This window comes from Pygoscelis adeliae, unplaced genomic scaffold (assembly GCF_000699105.1).
Source record: "Pygoscelis adeliae isolate BGI_AS28 unplaced genomic scaffold, ASM69910v1 Scaffold10, whole genome shotgun sequence".
NCBI classification, from domain to species: domain Eukaryota; kingdom Metazoa; phylum Chordata; class Aves; order Sphenisciformes; family Spheniscidae; genus Pygoscelis; species Pygoscelis adeliae.
The window spans coordinates 8205241-8229519 of record NW_008824053.1 but is presented as its reverse complement, the minus strand read 5'-3'; the positions used below and the strand labels follow the sequence as shown (position 1 = coordinate 8229519).

Sequence of the window (24279 nt, the reverse complement as noted above, 5' to 3'; positions counted from 1 at the left end):
AGACAGTTTAATAGGAAAAGCAAAAGCCACGCACGCAAGCAAAGCAAAACAAGGCATTCATTCACCCCTTCCCATCGGCAGGCAGGTGTTCAGCCATCTCCAGGAAAGCAGGGCTCCATCACGCCTAACGGTGACTTGGGAAGACAAAACGTTGCCCCCTTCCTTCCTCTTCCCCCAGCTTTATATGCTGAGGATGACATCATATGGCATGGAATATCCCTTTGGTCAGTTGGGGTCAGCTGTCCCAGCTGTGTCCCCTCCCAACTCCTTGTGCACCCCCAGCCTCCTCGCTGGTGGGGTGGGGTGAGAGGCAGAAAAGGCCTTGACTCTGTGTCAGCACTGCTCAGCAGTAACAAAAACATCCCTGTGTTATCAACACTGTTTCCAGCACAAATCCAAAACACAGCCCCATACTAGCTACTATGGAAAAAATTAACTCTATCCCAGCCAAAACCAGCCCACAATGAAACAATGAAGTGTTTCTCAACTGGTTAGTCATTACCTATAAGAATCATAAAAGTTAATCAGCAGGGTCATGAGATATTGATGCTTCTATTACATTTTGCAGCAATGGAAATCGTGCTTAACCTACAGCATGTACATACCTCCACTTAAGTTCAAGTATTTTCTGTCAGTTCTTGAAACACAGACAGAAATAGATTATAAAAGCTTATTTTTTTGTATCGAATACACTTTTTGTATTAATCTCAAGATACAGTTGTAAAAATGTTTTACTTTGAATCAGGGCTGATGAGGTCAAAAGCTGCCAAACATTGTTCTGGTGTTGAGAACTGCATTATAGTTCATACTGTCCATCCTGATTTTGAAACAGCAGCAGGAGTGATAACTTGATTGCCCTCAGCAGTAGGAATTATTTCTATAATACATGTCTTTATTAACAGACTCTGATCAGAGCCTTCAAAATGCTCCTCTTTTCTAGATTGTTAAGACCTGCTCTTTATTAGGATTTGAGTGACATTTCTGACCATTGTGGCACAGCTGTAGGAACATGTCTGGTATGAACTGGTATCCCCAGTGTTAACAACAACTCTGAGGATTTTGATGCTGTCTCAAACCAAAGGCTCCCCAAAATGAGAGACTGGGCTTGATCATTCTCCATCAGTAACCAGTTTCAAATATATACGGAAGATTGTAAGAATGGGGTTATAATCTGTCTAATATATGTGTTATAAGGATGTCCAAGCATATTCCCCCATCTTCTCTTAGCTATCAGCTCAGCCATTTCTTGTGGACCATTGTACTAGTAGATAAGGATGTATGTCTTCTCCCTGAAAGGACATAACTCTTACTGTTTTCAAACATACAATTTTATTTGAATTGTCTGCATGATATAGGACAGCACGTACTACTTACTCAAATTGACTGTATACCACTTTTCAACCCATATTCTACTGGGAATCTTGTATTTGACTTGCCTATGCTTTTCACATGCTTTGAAATCGATAGGAGAAAGGCACCTAGTATCTCTTGATACCTCTGAGTCTGTTTCACAGTAGGAAAACCATAAAAAATTACCTTCAGTGTCTTCCCTGGAGTTATCTATATGAATGACACAACAAGAATAAGACAGCATAGTCCTTTCCTTCAAGTGGCATGCAGTCTCGCTTCGACAGAGTCAAGACTACAAAGGTAAAGAGGGCAGTAGGGGGGTGCACCACCAGCACATGTCTATGGCACTGTTAAGTTTGATGCATTTGCTACATCTTTGTGTTTCTTTTTCTTTTTCTTCAGTTACATTTAAGCTGTTTTCAAGACGCCAGTGGGATTTGTGAGAACAGAAGGGAATAAAAAAAAAGAAAGGGAGAAACCAGCAAAGGCGAAAAGCATTCCAGAAGCAGGATGGGGTGATAAAAAGACAACTAGTATAGTACAATAAAGGGGTAAGGTAACCATAGACCTAGGAGGAAGGCGGTGAGATGGGGAACAGGGCCAGAGGTGACAGGCGAAGGTGAACAGGGGCCGAGCACAACATGCTGGAAGACAGAGCTAGACTGACAATGGCAAGTGTTGGACATGAGTTAAATATGGTGGTTCATGATGATGAGGTGAATTTGGAAAATTAAGTGAAACAAGGACTCCTAACATTTTTTTTACCCTCATCCGTATTTGCAATCACCTTTTGCAGACTGTCTGATATAGTTACCCAGTTTCACTACATATTGAAAATAAACTACGGGGGTTTTGTTTAGTCTGTAACATCATCATTATTCAACCTATTACTCGAAGTAGTTTAATTTCATTCTTATCTGTTTTGACAGCTGAATCTTATCTTCCTGGTGATCACATTGTGCAAAATGGTGAAGCACTCAAACACTTTGAAACCAGACTCTAGCAGGTTGGAAAACATTAAGTAAGTGCTTTGTGTTCAAGTATGAGAACTATGATTATTTTCTGATTGCTGAACTGATTGAAAGCCACTCTCCATTAGGAGCACATGTCATTGTCTCCCAGCAACTGCAGATGTCAATTAGAAGCAAACAGAGCCAATCCTGCTTTCGTCACATTGTTGCTGTAATGTCACAAACGCTGGTCAAAATTAGATAATTTCAGCCTGGAACTAGTGCCAAGAAACTGTTTCACGGAAATGCCACAGCACTGTAGTAATTTCATTTGCATTTAAAATGCAGTTCAAAAATGATGTTCCTGTTTGCATGGCTGATATGATTATATTAAGTTTGTTTTGTTAAATGACTTTTTGATTTAGGGATTCTGAGCAGTTTCTACTCGTAATCCTGTTCTACCAAGGGAATTGACTCTATTATTATTGTTAACTTGAAGATTATCTGCTGTTTTCATGCTAATTTAACAAATGTTTACTTTATCATGGTGCTGTACTGCAGTATCCCTTTTGCAGAGTAATATAAGTGTTATATAATTAACAAGGCTTTGGCAGCTCTTGCTTCTTTAGATAGTCTTTTACTGTATTCTGTATAGCTTTACGTTGTACTGAAGGTTTTTGTTACCAAGACTGACGGGATGGTGCAACTTTCTAACACTGAGGGTTGGATGTGAAAGGGTCTACAGATTTGCTCTGAATGTTGAAAATGGCAAAGGGAGATTTTTAGCAAGGCTAACATTGTGAACTAGATGTTCTAGATAGGTCAGTATCAGCTTCATTGCATGTTGCATGATGAGAGAGAGAGCTAATCTTTAGCATCTCTCTCTTTTCTTCCTTTTCCTCTTTCTGTCTTCTCATCCACACCAGTAATTACCGTGTTTGTGATGGCTACTATAATACGGACTTACCTGGGTAAGATAGAACCCTACATTAACAAATTTCTAGCATGATTTTTAACTTTACAAACTCGGTCAATATTGTGGATTTCCCTTAATTTTAATTAACTACTTTTGAGATACCTGATTTGCTAAAGAATTTTTAACTATTATATGCCTTTATAATTTTAAATTGCTTGCCTCTGCATTTTGAATTTCCTAATTTTGACTAATTTTTATAGACAATTAAAAATGCTCTTATTAATTTCTGTTTCAATTCTGTCTAATAATTTTGTTTCTCTTTTCTGCTTATAATGCTTTCTAGCTATGAAGATAATAAGCCATTTATCAAGTAAGATCATTAGTTAGATGTGGAATTCACTGACTAAATTCCCTTTCCCTTTCATTCTGTGCCGTTCTCTACAATTCCTTTTCCTTAACCTATTCATGATGGAATCTTTTTTAGACTATTCTGTAGAGCAATATCCATATTTTTGTCACATTTCAGCAGGGTTTCTTCATGCGGAAGTTACATCATCTAGCTTCAGTTTAGCTGAGTTTATCGGAGCATTAAAGATTTGGGCTCTAGGCTTTTAATCTGCTGTTTAACCTTTGTGCACTTGTGTTACATTATTTGGTGTCATATGGCAGCACCACTGTTTAAAATCTATGGTGTGATTAGTGGCTAAGCCAGATTTATCACTCTTTTGTAGAAGCAGATAAAGCAATGGAGTAGCTGGGGCTTGCGCTATACTTATGCATTTCAAAATAGTTTTGATATCCTATGCAGTTCTTGAGAAAGAAAAAGGTCATATCTACTCTTGCTGTTTTCACTGGAGACTAAGAGTACCAAATGGAATTGTTCTTTCTTTAATAGATAAAAGGTTAAACCCAAGGAATTTTTACATTTGAAAATGAACCTAGTAAAAGTCAACTGCAGGAACTGAAATGTTGCTATTGGATTTGGCGACCTGCATTCTCACAAGTAATGTTGCTAAAATTAATTTTCTTTTACAGATCCTGGGTCCTGGGTGCATTTGCTCTCCTGTGTCTCCTTGGCCTAACATGGTCATTTGGCCTGCTGTTTATCAATGAGGGGACTGTTGTGATGACGTACCTCTTCACAGTATTTAATGCTTTCCAAGGAATGTTTATTTTCATCTTTCATTGTGCGCTTCAAAAGAAAGTAAGTTACTGAAAACACAGATGTGTGTTCCCTAACTCCTTGAAAATATCACATATATTTCTTAAAAAATAGAGAAAAAAAATAACAATGTCAAGACCTGGAGTATTTTGAAGTAGTTTGAGGAGGGGACTAGGATCCAAAAGCAATTCTTGCTCTGTGTGTTTGTGGGAGTCACGTAACTGTTCTGTGGCCTGGGCGGGTTTAAAATGGATGCAGCATTTCCAACCTGGGCTTGGAAAGTTTTGAGACTTCGGGAAGAAAATTACTATAGAAAATGTACTGTTTATCATTGATAATGTGGTACGTATTAGTCTGGACTTACAGCCAAAAGTCCTTTATGTGCACATGAAACAAATCCTGCCTTCGCTGCAGCACTGCAAACAAAGGATCATTTACAATATCAAGCCCATCTCAGCCTGGAAACTCTCTCTCTTTCTCACATCAAGGCAGAGGACCTCTCCTGAGATCCCATTAAGCTGCCACATAAAGCTACGGGCGTTAGGCAAGGATTGTACTATAAGTGCTCGTTCATTACAAAATTAAGCGAGACCTAAAAATTAATTCTATTATGAACTTCAATGCACTTTAGAAAAAAGTAGTCATTCATGCTAGACAACTGCTAACAGGGAGAGTTTTCCAAAGGTGCCAGCATGAATACTTTTTTTCCAAGTGTTTGCCTCCCCCAGCAATCCAACAGCTTCATGCTCTTAACTGGAAAAACTGGAATCCCCTGGTAAGAGCCTTCCCTCATGAGTGGGATGTGCTAAATTAGTTCTGCTCCCCTTCGCCCGATGGGAGCAGAGGGGTCCAGAAGGAGCAGATCTGCTGGGGAGAGGGAAAGCTTGCATGGGAGAGAGGAGCAAGCGGGAGAGAAGGAAGTGAAGGGCACAGCCGGGTGGGATTCTCTTCGGGTTCCCTGCACCCCTCCTCTTCCCCAGACTGAGGGTAGAGACTGCTTTCAAGGATGCCTTAGAGGTGCTTTAGTGTAGAACAAAAGAAAAAAACCTCATAGCCTGTGTTAGAAGGCGTAGCAAATGAAAGTAATGAGAGCTGAAAGGAAAAGTCAAAAAATCCCACCCAAAAAAACTTAACATAAAATGCAATACATCCTGCATTTGGAAATACCCAATTTGCAATATTTAGATATTTAGATTCTAAATACTTTCACCAGTTTCAGGCTGGAGACCTAGCAATTATTAACCCCCATTATAATTAGCTAACCAGAGATATAATTAACTGATACTTATAAAATGGTTTGAGAACATTGGGTAAAGCGTGGCCATGTAAGTACAAAAATCACAACTGTACCAACCCTAACAGTATCAGCATCTCTAAATTTGGTGTAGACAATGGCATTCAGCCATGTTTTAGGAAAAGATCTGGTAGACAGAAAGAATTTTATCCAGATGAAAACGGCACTCCTCTCATTTTGAGAGAACAAAAGCACACTTAGAGAGGAGATTGAGCCTAAGAAAAGAAGAGAGGGAAGAAAATGCAAACATTCTCAAAATGCAAATAATTTCTAGATTAGGGTTTCATATAATGTTGCCCTTTCTACCATTTGTATTGGACTTCAAAATCAAAAACAGATTCCTTTTTTATTTCTTTTTACAGCTGTGCATTGTTTTTATATTAAGTGGAGTCAGCAAAAAGCAATATTAAAATACCATTCAAGTGTGAAAAAGCATAACCTAGAGCAATAAGGTTTATACCTGAAAGAATGTTAAAGCTGCCATTTAAGATTTTTAAGTTTCCATGCCTTTGACTGGATATCATCCTGTCCTCTGTCTGCATAGCTAATGCAGTCTTTTTATTCCGTTATTACTAGTTGGTCACTAAATTGAACAGAGAAATAGAATTGTGAAAGTGAAAACTATTACGTTTCCAGTTCTGACAGGGTGATAGTGCTGTTGCTTCCATCAGTTTCCAACAAGCTATAATTTAGAAATAATGACAGTGGAATGCGCAGTACTGACAGATAATGTACATTCACTGCAATATAGGCATTAGGCAAAACCAGCCCTGGAGGGTGGTATTTGGGTAAAAATACAGTTCTGATTGCTATTGTCTCTACTATGTAGTGGTTTGGAGCATTTAATATCCATTAGTGGTCAGGAATGTATTTTCTTAGGTGTTATACCATCCTAGTGATGATATATATAGACTTACGTTTTTCAGACTACAGAGTTAAAGATTATAATTCTATGTCCGTGCATTCCTGTTTTCTTTTTTTTTGTGTGTCTTTTGTGCTGATATAGATAGGGGTTCACTTAGAATATGTACCATATACTTTTATAAAAAGATGAGTTATTGTCCCTAGCTTGAAGTTAAGGCACTTACTATTCAAATTTTCTTCATCCTTGAGGTTTATAGAAACATCACAGTTTATTCCATGAGTAAAACTCTCGTAATATCGAAGACAGCACATGGCATATGTAAATCCACATTATTAACTCTTTGCATTTTCCCCTCTTCCCTTTTTACATACCCATAGCTTCCTTTCTGTCCTATATATATTCATAGGTCAAGCAGAACTTCCGGATTAGCTGAAATCCCACTTTTCCCAGAAACTTAGGAGTCTTATTGATGTAGAAGTGACACTTAGATTCCCAAGTATCTGGTGGAAGATTTACGAATTTAGACTTGTGCATCTTTAAAAATTTTATCCCGTGTCCTTTCACTGATGCTGTCACGTTGCCGAGATGCGTGTGCATTCTTCTGTTACCTGAAGGTACTAGTCAGTGTAGCAGTCACCGAATATGAGAGAACTAACTGCTCTGAAAATTAGTCCTGATTACTTTCATGACAGATGTTAACACACATAAATTACAAAACTAAAGTTTCCAGTAGGTCACTGGAAACAGAAGGTGAATAAATGCAGGCCAAATACTGGAATCATTAATTAGTTTTGTTGCTCTGTCAGACAGAAATCTCACGTACATAGGTGTATTCAGATTTCTAGGTTCAGCAAAGACAGTAATGAGGATTTTATTTTTTGGTCCTAAAAGTGAAAGATGCTTCATTTCCCAGCCTTTATGGTTCAAAATTTGGCTCTGAAACACTGACGGTGCCTCCACCAGCGTAGCTGGTGCTCTGCCCGGAGCCGGGCAGGGGCGTCTGTGAGCTTCGTGCAATCCCGAAGCGGGTGTGACCATATCAACTAGCAGCTGTGTGAGTAACAGAGTAACTTAATATGAAGATGCCTTTATAGTCATGGCAGGTTTTGCACACTGTCTTGGAAGGGATAACTTAATGGGCAGTACCAAGCAGTGCAAAGGCTAGTTACCTCAGCCCTTCTTGCGTGCTAAGATGGGAAGATAGGCTTTCTATGGTTCTGCACCAAAAGCTCATATAAAAAAAGGACTGTTTGCAGCCAGCATTCAATTCAGGTGAACTTAGCTATATTAATCTACAGTATGAAGATGAAATAAAAATAATCCCGTAAATAACTCAGTAATGATTATTCAGGCACATCTAAATGAAGCGCATGTAGACTTTGGAAATAATTTGTTCAAAAATCCTGGATAGCTGATAACGCTGCTGCTAAGTAGGGAAAAATACCTGATTTTGCTAATGGCCAACAATTCAATAGACAAGAATCATCTATTTGCTTGAAAAGTGTGTGAGTAGTTTCAATGCAATGTTCTTGTCTTTCTGCCAGCAGAGATATTTGACACTATTTTTGTGCTAAGTAATTTTCCCCCCCACGTAGGTACGTAAGGAATATGGCAAATGCTTCCGACATTCCTACTGCTGTGGTGGACTACCAACTGAGAGTCCCCACAGTTCAGTGAAGGCATCAACAACAAGAACTAGTGCTCGCTATTCCTCTGGCACTCAGGTAACAAAGATTTTGACAGCATCTTGTAATTAACCTTATTTATAAAAAGCCTACTGAGATGTGTTCCAATCAGAAGCACTAATTGTCTTCTCAGTATTATCATTTAGATGGCAAATACATACTTCTGCATAGTAGAATTGGTTCTTCTTAAACATTTCCTTTTACTTTGGTCTAATGCAAACACCTTAATTAGGGGCTGGTTTATAGGAAGGCTTATGCCACCATGTTTCATCTAAATGAAATTTAATAAATTAGAGTTTTAATAACAACAGAAGGAGTTTCACTCCGTGCTAGATGAATGGCTTACTTCAGGCCGAAATAAACACAAATATTCTACATAATAGCACATAAGTAGGAAAAAATCTTTTTGTAACTTACTATGCTTCTGTCTCACTGCTTTATGTTAACAGAGTCGTATAAGGAGGATGTGGAATGACACTGTGAGAAAACAATCTGAATCGTCTTTTATCTCAGGTGACATCAACAGCACTTCAACACTTAATCAAGGTCAGTCACTGGGAACATTTCAGTTTTAGAAACCTTAAATTTTATACAGATTTTATACCATTTAACACAGAAGAATTGAAAAGAATGTTTTGAAAAAAAATTCTGGAACAAATGTTCTCTAAAAGCAGAGGTTTAAAGTCATCCACCAGCACATTTTAAAACCGTGTTCCCTCAACTGGCCCCCTGCTATAGAAGTTGAATTCCTCCATTTGTGGGAATGTATTTAAATAAGTTTCATCAATAATTTAACTTAAAAGCAAGATCATAATTTTAAATCTTTCCTAACCTTTATAGGTTAAATCTGAAACAGAAATATGAGTGCAGTAACATTTTAATGCATATTTGACTATGATTTTTAGGTGCAGAAATTTTCCCAGTGAAATCTAATTGATATCATTTCTATGCAAAAGATGTCTGTAAAGCATTTATCTTTTCTATTTCAAAGAGCATCGTATCTGTCACATGGGATAGAATCCAGATTTTCAGGCACAGAGAAGCCAAAACTCCAAATTTCTCAGCTCAAATAGACTTTGAAATCTATAACCTCATTCTCACGTCCAGTTAGAAGACAAGGGTATTAACTGAGACAGAATGTCCCTTCCTTTCTGCCCTTCCCCTTGTATTTTTTTAAGGCAGTTTGAGCTAGCAATGGAGGGAATACTGCTCTGTGCAAGCCAAGTTCAAAGCCTGTTCTTCCACCCATATCCCTAGGAGAAGAACACATAGCCCTGATCGCATTGCGACCAGTTCCTGCTCAACTCAGAAAGTTTCAAACAGAAAATTCATCACTGTCAGGGCTGCTGTAAAGCCCTCATCAACCACAACTAGCAAATTTTCCTCCCTTGTTTTTTTCAAGATTTGGTAGTAGGGACATGTGCTTAACTCGCATTTATTGTGGAAGTAAAAAGTGTGGTATTTTGCAAAAGAAAAGGTTTCAGAAAGCATGATTCTATTTTTGCTATTTGGCATAGAGAAAGTGGATAAGACCTCTGTGTCTCACTGCTCCCTCCATCTGAATCTCATATGTTCCTCTGGCAAAATCAAAATTAAGTAACTTCTCCTAAGTAGAAAATGTATATTTTTCATGCCCAAGAAAGAAGTACATTCCCTTCCAGTGTCTTACTAAAACCCCATAAATACGCTATAGATAAAAGTCTGGGATTTCACCCTAATTTGATGTCTCTGACTCCTGAGGTTTGCTCTAACCATGCTGCACCCTCAGTTAATTCAGAGTTGAACAGAGGTCTTGGAAGCTTCTCCCTGTTTTGGAGCTCCAGTCTCAAGTCACGGGAGATGTTCTGCCATGATTAGAAAAATTGATACCATCTTTATTCAATTATAATACTGTCACTATCTCAGTGATACATACGTATAAGGGTAGTTTAGTAATTAGTGGCAAGTGTCATTTTTCCTTTAAAATAAAAATCAAGCTTTTAAAAGTGGCAAAAAATTTTGGCTTGAAAAAAAAATTCTCGTAACTATAAATTACAGGTAATAATTCTAACCAAGATTAAACATAGTACACAAAAGAAAACCCAAGCAAAATATATTTCAGTTAGTATTTCGAGTAATAAGTACATTACAACTGAAAAAACTACAATAAAACCTTTTTAGTTGTTCACTGATACAAACTTTCAACTAAGATTAGCATAATCAGGCAATAATCCTCTGAATCTCAGAATTTTCTGCTCATTTCTGCTACCAAGTATCGATGGTAGTACAAAAGCATTAATATTTGGAATATATACTGTCTTTTCCTTGCCAAATAAAAATATCCATACTATAAAAATATAGCTGGCTCTTTACTTGTCCTTGGGTCTGTAATACATTGATCCTGATATACTGCTGTGCAATGCAACAGAAAAGAAAGGGAAATTTTACCCGAATGAAATGTTTAAAGTAAGTTTTAAATCACAGCATTTTGCGTGGGATTTTTTTGTCATTATTCCAAACCATTTTTCTTCCAGTAATCTCTGGAAATCAGAGATCAATTGACTTTTTAATACTTTCTCAAAATATGCTGATTTTTTTCCTAATTATTCCGAGAGTTGTTTAAATGGTATTGCATTAACATGTAAAATGGGTTTAAAGAAAATCTGTTCTTGTAGTATTTTGCTTCATCTTACATTGTTTGTAAACTGATTGTTTAAAGAAAATTTGTCATTCTTTTTTAAAACCTGGCAGATAAATTTGCAGCATGAATGTCCCAGGAGAAAATGTGAATGCTCTGATTTCTTAGAGCAAATATTTTGCTTTCCCCTCAGCATGCATACTTTTACATATACTAAGATATGCTTCTTGCAGTTTGTCATCCACTGTCTGTTCGAAAACAGCAATTCCCTTCCACTCTCCGTGTGTTTTTAATAAAGTGAATAACAGCTCTGATCCTGTCATAAGAGATTTTTCAATACCTTTCAATTTGAGCAATTCAGTTCTCTCAATTCTGGACAGAAGTGTTCCATATGATCATTTTTAAAGTTATAATAGCTTTATGTAGTACCTTGATCTCTACACATTTAATTGCTATTCTTGTGTAACAGTGATTTTGTATACATTAGTAAATGTCACTCTCACCAGATGTTTACTTTGGGGATTTGGACAGCACCTGTGAATTACTGGAATCTAACTGTATTTTCCTACTCCCGTTTCAAATACATAGCTCAAATAAATTCAGAAATTTTCAGCTGAATTACATTTGACAAGTCCTACATGATTCATGATGAATAAAAAATATTTTTTATTGAAACTGTCAGCCTAAAATTAAAGAACTGACATTTTTTTCTGTTTCTTTTGCTTTAGGAATGACTGGCAATTACCTACTAACAAACCCTCTTCTTCGACCACACGGCACTAACAACCCCTATAACACATTGCTCGCTGAAACAGTTGTATGTAATGCCCCTTCAGCTCCTGTGTTTAACTCACCAGGTGTGCTTATACTTCCTGAATAAAACTGCTTTTCTTGGCTCGCTCCAAATCCCTTCTTTTCCCTAGATAGAAACTCAAGTTGCAATACCCTAGCCATACATTCTGAATTTCTGTCAGTTCGAGAAATACAGTGTTGCCAATGTCAGCTTGTAAAACTGCACTATATTATAGTAATGCCTTTGCCATAACAGTATTTACCAATAATTATCCATGTTTTTAACACAGGTGGCATAAATCTTAATATACTATTACAGGACTGACACCACATGGTCCGAGAGCCCATCTTCAAGATATATATCACTTAGAGGTATCATGTCTATGCAATATAAGGTTGACTCTAAAGCTTGCTGAGAAAAACCTGCTTATGGAACGGATTAGATACTAAAGCAGCGCAAGGCATCTTGACACCTTTGGATACCCCAGTGTAGAAAATTGTATCCAGCGTCAAACAGATCTAAACTATAGTATAGTGCAGCTTTATGGTAGATCATTTTCCTGTAGGAGAATCTTGAGATTAACAGTTAGAACAGTTTAGTTCTGTAGGAATAAAGGGTGTCATCACTTACCTAACATTTTGTTGTTACATTATCTAGTTGCTTTTTTTAACTGCGGTGCAATTCATCAGTAAATATCTAGCAGTTACTGTTTGATGAGTCATAAGATCACTTTAGCATAACTGGAACGCTAAATCTTTGATAAAGAGTTCATAAAACCTTGTTTCCAGTTTTTATTTCAAGTTTCCTTTTTAACTGAACTGTAGTTTCTATTTTCATTCTCTTGTTTTCTTACTTTCCTTATGCTTTCCTCTAGCAACCTACAGAGAGACAAGTATGGGAGTAAAACTTAACTTTGCCTATCAAATGTAAATTTTTTCAGCATGATTTTTAATGGGCACAATTAAAACATAACTAGCGGTCATGAAGTAGACTCAGCGGGCAAGTGGTTCACAATTTGCAAATGAAATGTTTCCACATTCAGAAAGCACTTGCATACTGCTTTTTGGGAAACAACATGAGGTCTGTAGCAAACCCTATCGGTAACAGAAGTTATGCAATGCTGAAATAATTTGCTTTTAAAACCAAAGCAGTGTCAAGCATAAATGCTTAACAATTTGTTTATATTTTTACATTCCCACAGTAATCTTGCTACAGGCTATGGAAAGATTTCGAATGAATTACCTGATCATGGGCAACAAAATTTGCCTCATCAAACCAATTTGAATATATTCTAGCATGCTTAACTCTGCAGTATATCATAGAAAACTCATTTTGGATTATCAGATATATTTTGGTATCTGTTTAGCAGAAGAAAAGAGAATTAAAATTATAGAATTTAATCACTTCCATGAGGAAAATGAATGCCAGCATGTGGTCCATGTGTTGTCTACTTTTATAAATGCCATATGTTCTGCGCAGCTAAATCCATTGCAACAAAAATCTTGGAACATATATGAAATTGCAAAACTACAAAGTTGTTTAATCAAAGCTTAAAGAGACCTTTCAAACAACCCTCATCACTGTTTAAATCAGTACACATGGAGAGGAGTTAACAATAACGCAAATACAAAATGATTTGCAAATTACTCAATTTATTTGGAAATTATTACTCTTTTTTAAAGTTGAAGACAAAAATCTTTTCATGAGAAAATGCAGTTACTTTTTAATTGAAAACAATATTTTCCAGAGAAGATTGAATTTTCTAAGATAAGCTGCAGCTTTAATTATGAAAAAAAAAAAACAAATGGGAGAATGTATAATCTTTTCCAAAACAACTTTTTTCTTATACTCCTCCAAGCCTTGCATATGATGCAGCAGCCTCACAGTGGTCAGTCTCATTTCAGTAAAGTCACTGCATTCTTTCTTTACTTCCAGACATATCTGTAGATAAAGTGATTTTCTAGGAATGCTCTAACCATCTGACTTCTCATGGTTCAGACTGTTTAATTTCTTTCAAAGTTTTTTTTTCTTTTTCTTTTTCCTTTGCTTGGGAAGCACTGTGCTGTCATAGTTTACATGTCTTTGTGTCTATAGGAAAACCTTTTCTTTATCGTGTTACCAAAAAAAAAAAAAAAGCCAAAACCAAAAACATAAAGACCTTAATCATCGTAAGACTTCATTTTTTTTCCCCTGTAAACTTCCTTTCATGTTTCCAGCAGACTTACCCAATCTGTCATTCCTCCAGCAGCTCTGAGATATCAGCCGTGGCTGATTTCCTCTTCCCATTCCACGACTAATATTTATTCTTTGGTTTAATTTCTGTGACCCATACTTACAGAAATTCCTAACATTTCTGCATTTGACTTCCATGCCCATGGTAACTGTGGGCCTAACTCTTAATTAACTATTCTGATTCATTCAGCGCTGTCACTGTGACTGATGCAGACTGCAGGCAAACTTTGACCTTTAGAAGCCTGGGGCCGTTGTTGGCAGACAGAATATTAGTGCAAAAAATTACATTAAGTGGGAAAAGAAAAGCTGTTATTGCTTAGTAATCTAATTTGCTGAACCCTTGCTCTGACTAAGTTGCTGAGAAGCTCAGTAATTCTTCATCATGTTACAATAAATCATTTTACTTTCTTTTATATATCAGCTACTCTTAGGCCAGATAGCCTGAGCAGACAGACATGATGTGAGTTGTCCAAAGTGAGTCATTCCACCTGCTGTCTATCGTGTTGTTGGATGGTGCTTGTGGGCCCTGGTCCCTGTAGTGTGAAAGATGGCTGTCTTTGTTTAACATAAATTCTTTGTATTTATCCATTTTTTTCATTCTTTTCTTTACTTCATCTCAAAAAAAAAAAAAAAAAAGGAAAAAATGTTAGAAATGTTGTTAAAGTAGTTGCTTGCCAGTTATGTGGGTTTATGTTGTACATTTACCTTCAGTTATGTCTGTGATCTAATTCCTTTTTAATTTAGTGTCGTTTAGGACAAATTCTGTTAATTTTCTTTTTCTAAATCATGGTGGTGTACTTCAAAACATAGATGTTTCCAAATGAATTGCTTTGCATTACATATGCAAGGGCATGGAGTGAACAGTTCCTTGTGGAAGAGTCACAGAATTGACATTAAATTAAGAAATTAAAATGCCACAATTCCCCACAGGAAATACACGTTACTATTTTTAAAATGCATCTTTCCTATAAGGTGTGCAACTGTTTACATTTGGGAATGTTCAATAACCTAACTTTTCTCAAGCCCTACTTCCAAGTACAACTTTGTCCTGAACTACATTAAAGAATTTTGTTAAAAAACAAAAAAAAAAGTGATAAAAAGCACATCAGGCAATAACCAGAGCTGTCCTTTTCCATTTCAGGACATTCACTGAACAATGCCAGGGATACAAGTGCCATGGATACTCTACCGCTAAATGGTAATTTCAACAACAGCTACTCATTGCGCAACGGAGACTATAACGACAGTGTGCAAGTTGTAGACTGTGGACTAAGCCTGAATGATACTGCTTTTGAGAAAATGATCATTTCAGAATTAGTGCACAACAACCTACGGGGCAGCAGCAAGAACCACAACCTGGAGCGCACGCTACCAGCCAAAGCCGTGATCGGCGGGAGCAGTAGCGAAGATGACGCCATTGTGGCAGACGCCTCATCTTTGATGCACAGTGACACCCCTGGGCTGGAGCTCCACCACAAAGAGCTTGAGGCCCCACTCATTCCTCAGCGGACTCATTCCCTTCTGTACCAGCCCCAGAAGAAAGTGAAGACCGAGGGAACCGACAGCTATGTCTCACAGCTGACAGCCGAGGCTGACGACCACCTCCAGTCCCCCAACAGAGACTCTCTTTACACGAGCATGCCCAATCTCAGAGACTCTCCGTATCCAGAGAGCAGCCCCGACGTTGAAGAAGATCTGTCTCCCTCCAGGAGGAGTGAAAATGAGGACATTTACTACAAGAGCATGCCAAACCTAGGAGCTGGCCATCAGCTTCAGATGTACTATCAAATCAGCAGGGGTAATAGCGACGGCTATATAATTCCCATTAACAAGGAAGGATGTATTCCAGAAGGGGATGTTAGAGAAGGACAAATGCAACTAGTGACAAGCCTTTAATAGTGTAGCAAAGAAATATTAAAGGTCACGTACAAGTATTAAAAAGACTTAATTGGCCCCATGCAGGCTCCCTCATACCTGCTTGAAGAGACAATTCTGTTGACCCTGTGGTTCTCCAGTAACGGGGATGACTGGACCTCACAGTTCTGTGAATTTTTATAAAACAAAAACTTTGTATATACACAGAGTATACTAAAATGAATTATTTGTTACAAAGAAAAGGAATACCGACAAGGTATTTTAAGATATCTTCTGCTGCTGAATTTAACAAAATTGTGAAAAAAAGAGAAATAAACACTTCCCAGCCATTTTACTGCAGCAGTTTGTGAACTAAATTTGTAAATATGGCTGCACCATTTTTTTTCCTAGGCCTACATTGTATTATATACAAGACGTAGGCTCTAAAATCCTGTGGGACAAATTTACTGTACCTTACTATTCCTGACAAGACTTGCAAAAGCAGGAGAGATATTCTGCATCAGTTTGCAGTTCACTGCAAATCTTTTCCATTAGGGCAAAGATTGAATACATGTCTAACCACTAGCAATCAAGCCACAGGCCTTATTTCATATATTTCCTCAACTGTACAATGAACCGTTCTCATGAAAAAATGGCTAAAGAAATTATATTTTGTTCTATTGCTAGGGTAAAATAAACACATTTGTGTCCAACTGAATATAATTGTCATTAAAAAATAATTTTAAAGAGGTTGAAGAAAATATTGTGAAAAGCTCTTGGTTGCACATATGTTATAAGCTGTTTTTCTTACATTCTGTTCATAGTACGGTAGTATGTTTAAAATGCAAGTTCTACCCGTTTTCACTTATTTTTCACTAAACAGTGTTCTGCTTTGACAAGTTAGTTTTTATTCTTACGTTTTGAATTTTTATTGCCAAAAAACATAATTTGGGGAGAAGATTGTTTTAGAAGCCAATTACGCCAAGCCTTGCACAAATTTGGTATAGCTAACAAAGATTGTAACTCAATTCCCTGTTCATTCTTTAATCAGGGTTGGGTGGTAAGGGGTAAAGGGGACACTGGACACTTCTCACAAGCTTTCTCGTGAATAAAAGGTGCCTGTCCTTTAAAAAAATAAATAAAACATAACTATTACTCTTCCATATTCCTTCTGCCTATATTTAGTAATTAATTTATTTTATGATAAAAATCTAATGAAATGTAAATTGTTTCAACAAAATTCTGCTTTTTTCATCCCTTTGTGTAAACCTGTTGATAATGAGCCCATCACTAATATCCAGTGTAAAGTTTAACACCTGTTTGACAGTAAATAAATGTGAATTTTTTTCCAAATAGGTAAAATGTGCATTATTATGTACGAAGCATAGTTGGCACCAGCAGCCCTTCGACCCGGCTGTATCCTGCTTAGAATGGCTTCTTTACGTTTCATGATTTAAGTGTCGAGAATACAATAGAAACTGTCTACATAGCTCTACAGAAAAAAGGTCATCTTTACTATTCATTACTCTAGTCACAATTGAATAGGATAAAACTCAGACATAGCAGGGTCATTAGGAAAATGTACTGTAATTTCATATATTTACATAACTTTTAAGTAGGCATCTGTACTGAAATTAAAAATAAGGTGGTAAACACCACTATCATATTCTCAGCAACAGTAATTAGCAGTTAATTATTAGTGATGAAGATACATTGTTGCAGTGGGGAAAACATTAATAAGCAGCATTTGGATAGCACTCCAAGTGCTATCCAAATAATTAATCCATCATGGCACTGTTTTGAGTTAGATAAATAAGCTTGACTGGCCCCATTTTTATCAGACTAAAGAACTGCAGAAGGCAGCTGATGCCCAAGATGTTATCGACAAAGCAGTGGCAAAATTGGAAGTCTGGAGTCTTTGTTTTCTTGATTCCCAATCCTCTTTTGTCCCTCTCAGCCAGGGCCCTTCAAAGATAACGCCAAGGACTTCATTTGTCACAGCTTCCAAAATTGTGTTCTCCCAAGTAACTCTAAAGTTAATGCCCCGTCATCACAGAGGCCACAGTTTCGTGTGTGGCCACTGTGACTGTATGTATGAGAACAGCAAAATTTCATTTGAAAGCTGTATCAGTTCTGTTACCTTCTAATGCATTGGAATATATAAAGACCATTCGGAAAATAAATCGATGCATTTTGAAAAAGCTTGGATTTCAGAAGAATATTTTGGGCAAGACTTCCTGCTGTTGAGACAATGCAAACTCTGTAAAAAAAATAAAATAATCCAGGTTGAGGTGGAACCGTGGGGTTCAGGTAACCTCGATATATCTGTAGTTGGGACTGTGACACCGTAGCAATTGTTCTTGAAGAAAAAGGCATCTTCACCATCGACCCTACTGGTAACTCTTGCCAGTATGTTCCTTAACACTTAAAAGTTGTTATGTTTACAGTAGAGTCACTGGAACATTTAAACTTTAATCAGAAACTGTTTACTTCTGTTTAGTAGAGATGCTTTAAAAATCTGAAATCTCTATGAAATAAGAATTTGTTCTGATTCAGGGTATACAGCAGACTCTTTGGAGCAAAAATGATTCCCTTGGTCTGTCTGGCAACTTAAAAGCATACTTGCTGCCTTCTACCTAGGAAATCATGTCTTAGGGATTTAAAAATTGTGGTGCTCAAGTAATTACAGTACACATGACCTAATAAGATCACCAACTTTCAGCAGAATCTTCAACCCTAGTTCGAGCAAGTACTCCCTTGTGTCTAACTAAAGGTGGCAAAACTACTTGCTGGAAAAAGGTTTGTAGCATTGTGATCTTAAATATATATTCAATTGCAGATGTTACAAGTATTCATACAACAAGAAAATGTAGCTGATGAACCTAAGATGAACCAGCTGAACCTAAGTATCATAAGGGAATTCTTTTGTTAGCTTCTTTGTAATGTAGATGTTGCTTTTTAGTGAGCCTGGTTTTTTTAATGTTATGCTAGTGAGTGTCCTGTGTTTAGCTAGCAGCTAGCAGCCGAAACCTTGCCAAATTTCTGTTGGTGTAACTTCTCAGTGTAGTAGGTTACGATATAATTATATAGCCGACAGCTTATTGTAATTTCTTTATGTTCTCTCTCACGTTCCTGCCATCTTGTCTTGGGATCAGAAGGACAGAAGAATTCAGAGGAAGAGTTCGAGAATAGCGAAATAATGACAGCAGAATTAATGGAAACAAGTGTTTCTTCAGGGTCATCAGTTAACCAGTTCCTACGATGGTGCCAAGAATATGCTGCTATTTTAGGCACTGTCTTTCAGAAGAGCTGTAATTTTCTTATGGCTAGTAATCTCCTGTTAGTATCAGTGTTAACCCTACTGGCTCAGTTCAATTCTTCCTTGTAACTTCAGTCCAGTTATATTAATTCCTACAAAAGATTAAATGGGATGTGCATTTAGTGAACTGTTGTATAATGGTGCTATGCATTGTTTAATATAAAATACATCTCAATTCTACATAAGTGAACCATAACATGAAGAAATGCAACACTGGTAATACCTTTATAGTTAAAATTAACCTTTATCTGTGAATTCTACGATACACCTTTGCTTCTTTTAAATTGGAAATGAAATTACTAATAAAGTTTACATATATTCACTTATGTAGGCAATAAAAGGTGTTTCAAATTGACATAAGTTATGGATAAAATATGTGTCATATTTTATGTCCTAATTTTTAAGGAAATTTTTTTCTGAACTACTCAGAACGGACATTAGCAGAACAAAAAAAAGTAAACAGTCCCTGTGTACTGTTGTTATCCCACTTTGCCTCAAAACTAACAAAACTTGTCTTGTAGACTTGATTATAGGACAACATACGCTAGTGTAAAGTTTTATCCCTGAATAAAATTAATTTTTAAATCAAGAGAAGCTACAGGTAGACAATTACATATATACGAACACCTTCACTGGGGTTTTAACTCACTAATTCTAGGGGACGATGGAGAATGAAAAGTCACGGGACGCAGCAGTAATTCTTCAGTTCCACCTCAGCTGTAGCCCTGCTGAGACACTTCTGCCAGGGAGGTCACAGTAAAGCATACCTTAGATTTTTTTAAAATAGCTGGCGACAGTCACCCTCCACATTTATGAAGAGCATTGCTACCAATTCAGTAAGCTGAATGGCTGTATGGCTGCACTATGAGATAAGGACCCCAGACTCATGGATGCCGCTGGCATGCTGGGTCTCTACTCCACAACTACACCGCAGGTTGGAATCCAGCTTTGCATTGAGTTGGGGATAAAAATTAGCACCACCACAGCCCTGGAAGCGAGAGATCTGTGCCTCTCATTTATATAAACACTTTGTAAATTAGTAGGAATTCAATTAATGGATCAGCTCAATCATCCAGCTCTGACAAAAACCTGGAGTAAACGTTCATTAGGACCCCATCTATTTCAACAGAGCGTTTGGGGTTTTTTCAGTAAAATCCTTCGTGTGGTTTTTAGAACGACAACTTCCAAATCCTTTTATTCATGCAGGATAAATTCTCAATGGTATTTCATTAATTCATGCCTAAGAGCATTACTATCTCTTCTTACTGTATTATGTCATCATTAATCTCAACCGCTCCCCATCAAAGTTCCTGGCATGTGAAACGGATCACACCATGGTGCAGCCCGAGTGGTTATAAATGCTACTGAAAATCATACAAGCCTCAACTCAGCAGCAAGGAGATTTTAAAGGTGCATTCCATACAATGCACCAGCTCCTGAAGTCATCAGTCCAGGATCCCAGACGGGGCAAGTAACAGTTGCAGAAATAACATTCGGAATAGGTAGTTTTATCAAGAAAACTCTTCTACCGCAAAGTTCGTGTGATTCTTAACCATTTCTTCCTTGGATGCACACCTCCTTCTGTGTGTTGGAGTAGGAGCCCTGGCACAATGTAGACTCTGCGCTGCCAACCAGTTTAGAGTTTAAAGTTCAGACACAGCAAAGCTGAGCACAAAAACATCTTTGCACATTAAAAGGTCTGATTCACAAATAGGAAGCAGCAGGTTAGTATCTGTACAGGCTTTTCTAATGGAGAAGCAGGATCTCTGAATAAGCAGCATTGAATAGCTATCTGGAATAACTGTTCCAGTCCTCTTGTAGCATAAGAACTGCTTCAAAATAGCATAATGCTGCTGAACTGAATCAAGGCCTCCATGATTGCTTAAGAGAATGAGTCCCGAAGGTTAACGAGGTTTTCATGAAAATAATTCATTTTCATTCACTTTAAATGTACCACTTTGCTGCTTTTTTGCATTAGCAGGATAAATAGAAACTTCTTAGCTTGTATTCATTATTCCACTCATTGTTATAAATACTTCCCCTCCGTCTCCTATTACTTGACTCCTTTCTAAACAAACCCTTGTTTTCAGCCTCCTCCATTTCTCTAATCATCTAGTTGCCAGTCCACGGAATTACTTTTTGTCAGTATGCTTTAAGAGATAGGGCAAGAACAAACTTATGGGTGAATTGTTATTGTTGATTTGTGGATGGAATTGTATTTTCTATTCTGTGCTTCACACACACACACACACACACACACACCCCCGCCCCATGGTCTCACGTCATCTTTTTTTTTCACAGTATCCCTTCACAACACAATTTTTTCCACTAAGCTGATCATAGCAAGTAATGACCTAAATAGTTATGGTTAATTTAGAACCCTGCAAAGCCTACAAATACTTCCAATTATTCCCCTAAATGTGTGCCCAACCTTGTATTTGTCAGCATTGCATTTCATCTGCATCACACTGCCCATTTATTCACTTTGTTAACCCAGGTCATTCACAATCTTCCCTAGTTCTGATTAACTGAAATAATTCTCTGTTAACAGCAAACAGTGCCACCTTTCAGAGAGCATGTTCATCCCCTTTTCCAGATAGCACCAGTTTGAATACAGAGTGTTGGGGCACTCTACCATTAGCCTTTCGCCGTAATAAAAAAATTGACCATTTAATCCCGCTCTACCTCTTAGTTTCTAGTGCACAACTACTTTAGCTCTCACTTCCTCACTACTGGTTTGCTTTAATGGCTTCTTGGTAGGGATATTTTTACAAGGATTTTTTTTTCTTTCTTAAATCCAAATAAATTACATCAACCATTCCCTCCACTCTCAGCAGCTGCACGATTGACTTAATTTTACTATGTTAGAGGGGCACAATTTTCTTGCCGTAAGCATTTACATCTCTTTCAGCAATGTTTCCTCTGCACTATGTGCTTAAATGTGGAGCTGCTAGATGTCAGACCCCAAAAGCACTTAACTGTTCAAAGTGAAACTTAGGTGGAATTTAGGCACTGAAATCCCAAGGTACCTCATCCACAGGTAAAACGGGCATCACTTCAGGAGCAGAAGTAATTCTAACCCTGTAGACACATACATTTTTGTCACTAAAGACATTTTGTCATCCCAAGTTCTGCTACTGCGCGTGTGCAGCCATGTCATCACGGCGGAGGTGAGCCACGGCAAGCCAGGCACCACAAGCAGTGTCACTGCCTCGTCGCGTGTACCAGTGCAGCCTGCGAATGCCACAATCCAGAAATTAGGTTACAAAGGGGCTCCTTCCCTCCCCCTGCTTGAAGCTGCTGTCCTGAAAATAATTACAACTTGTCTGGAGATAAGAGATAAGCCCTGTAAGTCTGTGTAACTTTGCTGTGTGAATGCCACCATCGAAGCTCTGCACCACCCGCTGATCTGCCCGTACTTCAGCTGGCTCATTGCAGCAAGAGCCGCATTTGCGAATCTTTCCAAATCTCTGCGAGCCTGTGTGTATCCCTTTGCTATGGAAAACAGGCTGTAAAATTCCTCCCAGCTCTTTGTTTTCACCACATGGCAGCTGAAGGCTCTGACCACACCGGGTTTACTGTTCGCGTTGCAAAAGGGTCACAGATCCTGCCTGTGCAGATCCAAAAACTCCACGGGTTTTGACGTAACGTGCATCACACGTGAGGGACTGTGTGAAGCTGCTGAAAGGCCATGTAGCACCATGTTCGCGGTACCGGCCATGCCACGTGGCCGGCAGGGTGGCATGTAGATGCTCTCTGGCCAAAGGTGAGCACCACAACACCGAGGTGCACTCAGGGCCCTCCATTTCCCACACACAGCGTCTAGCTAAGAAACTCAGAGTCAAAATTGGGCTGGCCAGAGTAGTTAGCCCCTCAGCGTGCCACTGAAGACCTGCTCACAGTGGCCTATTTCTTTCAGTATCTGTGCTGAGTTACAGTCATGCTACTGCTGCAAATGTTGACCTGGGCACTCAACTCTCTATTTCTCTCAGGCAGGAGTAGCTTAATGTGAAGCTACTGCTAAAAACCTTCCTGAGGAGAGCGTCAACCGTAGCTGAAATGGCTGGTGACAGGGCTGTCTCCATGACAAAGCACAAACACATGCAAGTTTATACGAAACAGTGAAGGTTTCCAAGCATATTAGAGGCTGCTGGAAGAGCCTGAGCCTGGACTTTTTTCAAAAGCTGGTGTGGGGAAGGGAATACAGACAGATGGAGAAGAAAATAAAAGGATAATGTGAATCAAATGAGGTACAGAATTAATTTTGCTTTTTCTCATTTCTCTCCTTTCCAGCACCACTAGCTGCTGCCTCTTCAAGGCAAGAGAGAAATATCTTACTAGTGTCCATCTGACTGAGTAATTTTACAAAATACTTCAGTTTAGTGAAGCATTTCTAACTCTTCAAACTTGTAAATTCATGTTTGCGGCCTAGCATTGCCAGATCACTATATGCTTCCAGAAAGCAGTCTAGAAATTTATCATTCCAAGCACGGCGCGAAATTTTCAAAGCATGCTTTCAAAACTGAATTTAACCAAAACAACTTATTTCAATGGACCAAAACTCTACCACTCACAAAACCACTGAAAATGAAGAAAACAGTCAATACACCTAGCGAGAGAAAGTTGGTTAGGCATTTGCCTTAGCATAGGCTTCCCGTAAATTATCTAGCCCAGTTTTCTAAAGCTATGAAAACCACACCTTTCCCTGAGAACAAGACTGATCAGTACCAGCAAGGCAGTGTTACCTATCCAGAGGTGCTGGTAATACACACAGTATCGTACTCCTCAGCATCACTTAAGGAATCTGGTCTACGTCCACTCTTAAAAGCTAGCTCTCTGCAGAGACAATGTTTGTCTCATATTTAAAGGATTGCTGGCCTGAATGAATAGCAAGGGTAAGTAAGCCGAAGTGTAACTAAAAGTGACACCTATATATAAAGAAGGCTAACCTACATCTATGGACAAAACTGCTCCTGCAAAGTGCTGTGTAATTTGCTGAGGACCTTTCGCGATCCAATTCATGGTGTGCACACAGAAGTTGCTCTTAGTGCAGCTGCAGAGAGTACAAGAAGCTACATTCCGGATAGTCTGACATCTAAAGTAAGCAGGTAGCTGCTGCAGGGGGTTTCTTCTAGGTCTCAGCAAAAGTTTGTTGTAGATTAACTGGCACTTAGGGGACTACTTGGTCTCCCCACGTCAAGATAAGAACATGCTACATGCTGCTTATAGTTATAAGTGTTCT

The 24279-nt window shown here is 38.1% G+C and overlaps 1 protein-coding gene across 4 annotated transcripts in view; it reads left to right on the top strand.

The window, feature by feature from the left end:
* LPHN2 (latrophilin 2) overlaps positions 1–17071 on the top strand; it is a 152727-nt gene extending 135656 nt beyond the window's left edge. For 2 of the 4 annotated variants that reach the window (XM_009333815.1, XM_009333817.1), the window contains 5 exons: positions 2280–2371; positions 4252–4420; positions 8133–8261; positions 8672–8768; positions 15006–17071. In XM_009333815.1, coding sequence (XP_009332090.1) covers positions 2280–2371; positions 4252–4420; positions 8133–8261; positions 8672–8768; positions 15006–15760 — 1242 coding nt within the window. In that variant the 3' untranslated portion in view covers positions 15761–17071. Of the gene's footprint in view, positions 1–2279; positions 2372–4251; positions 4421–8132; positions 8262–8671; positions 8769–11921; positions 12004–15005 lie in introns of all 4 variants that reach the window. The other 2 variants (XM_009333818.1, XM_009333816.1) reach the window with 2 other exon arrangements.
* Positions 17072–24279: the final 7208 nt, after the last annotated feature.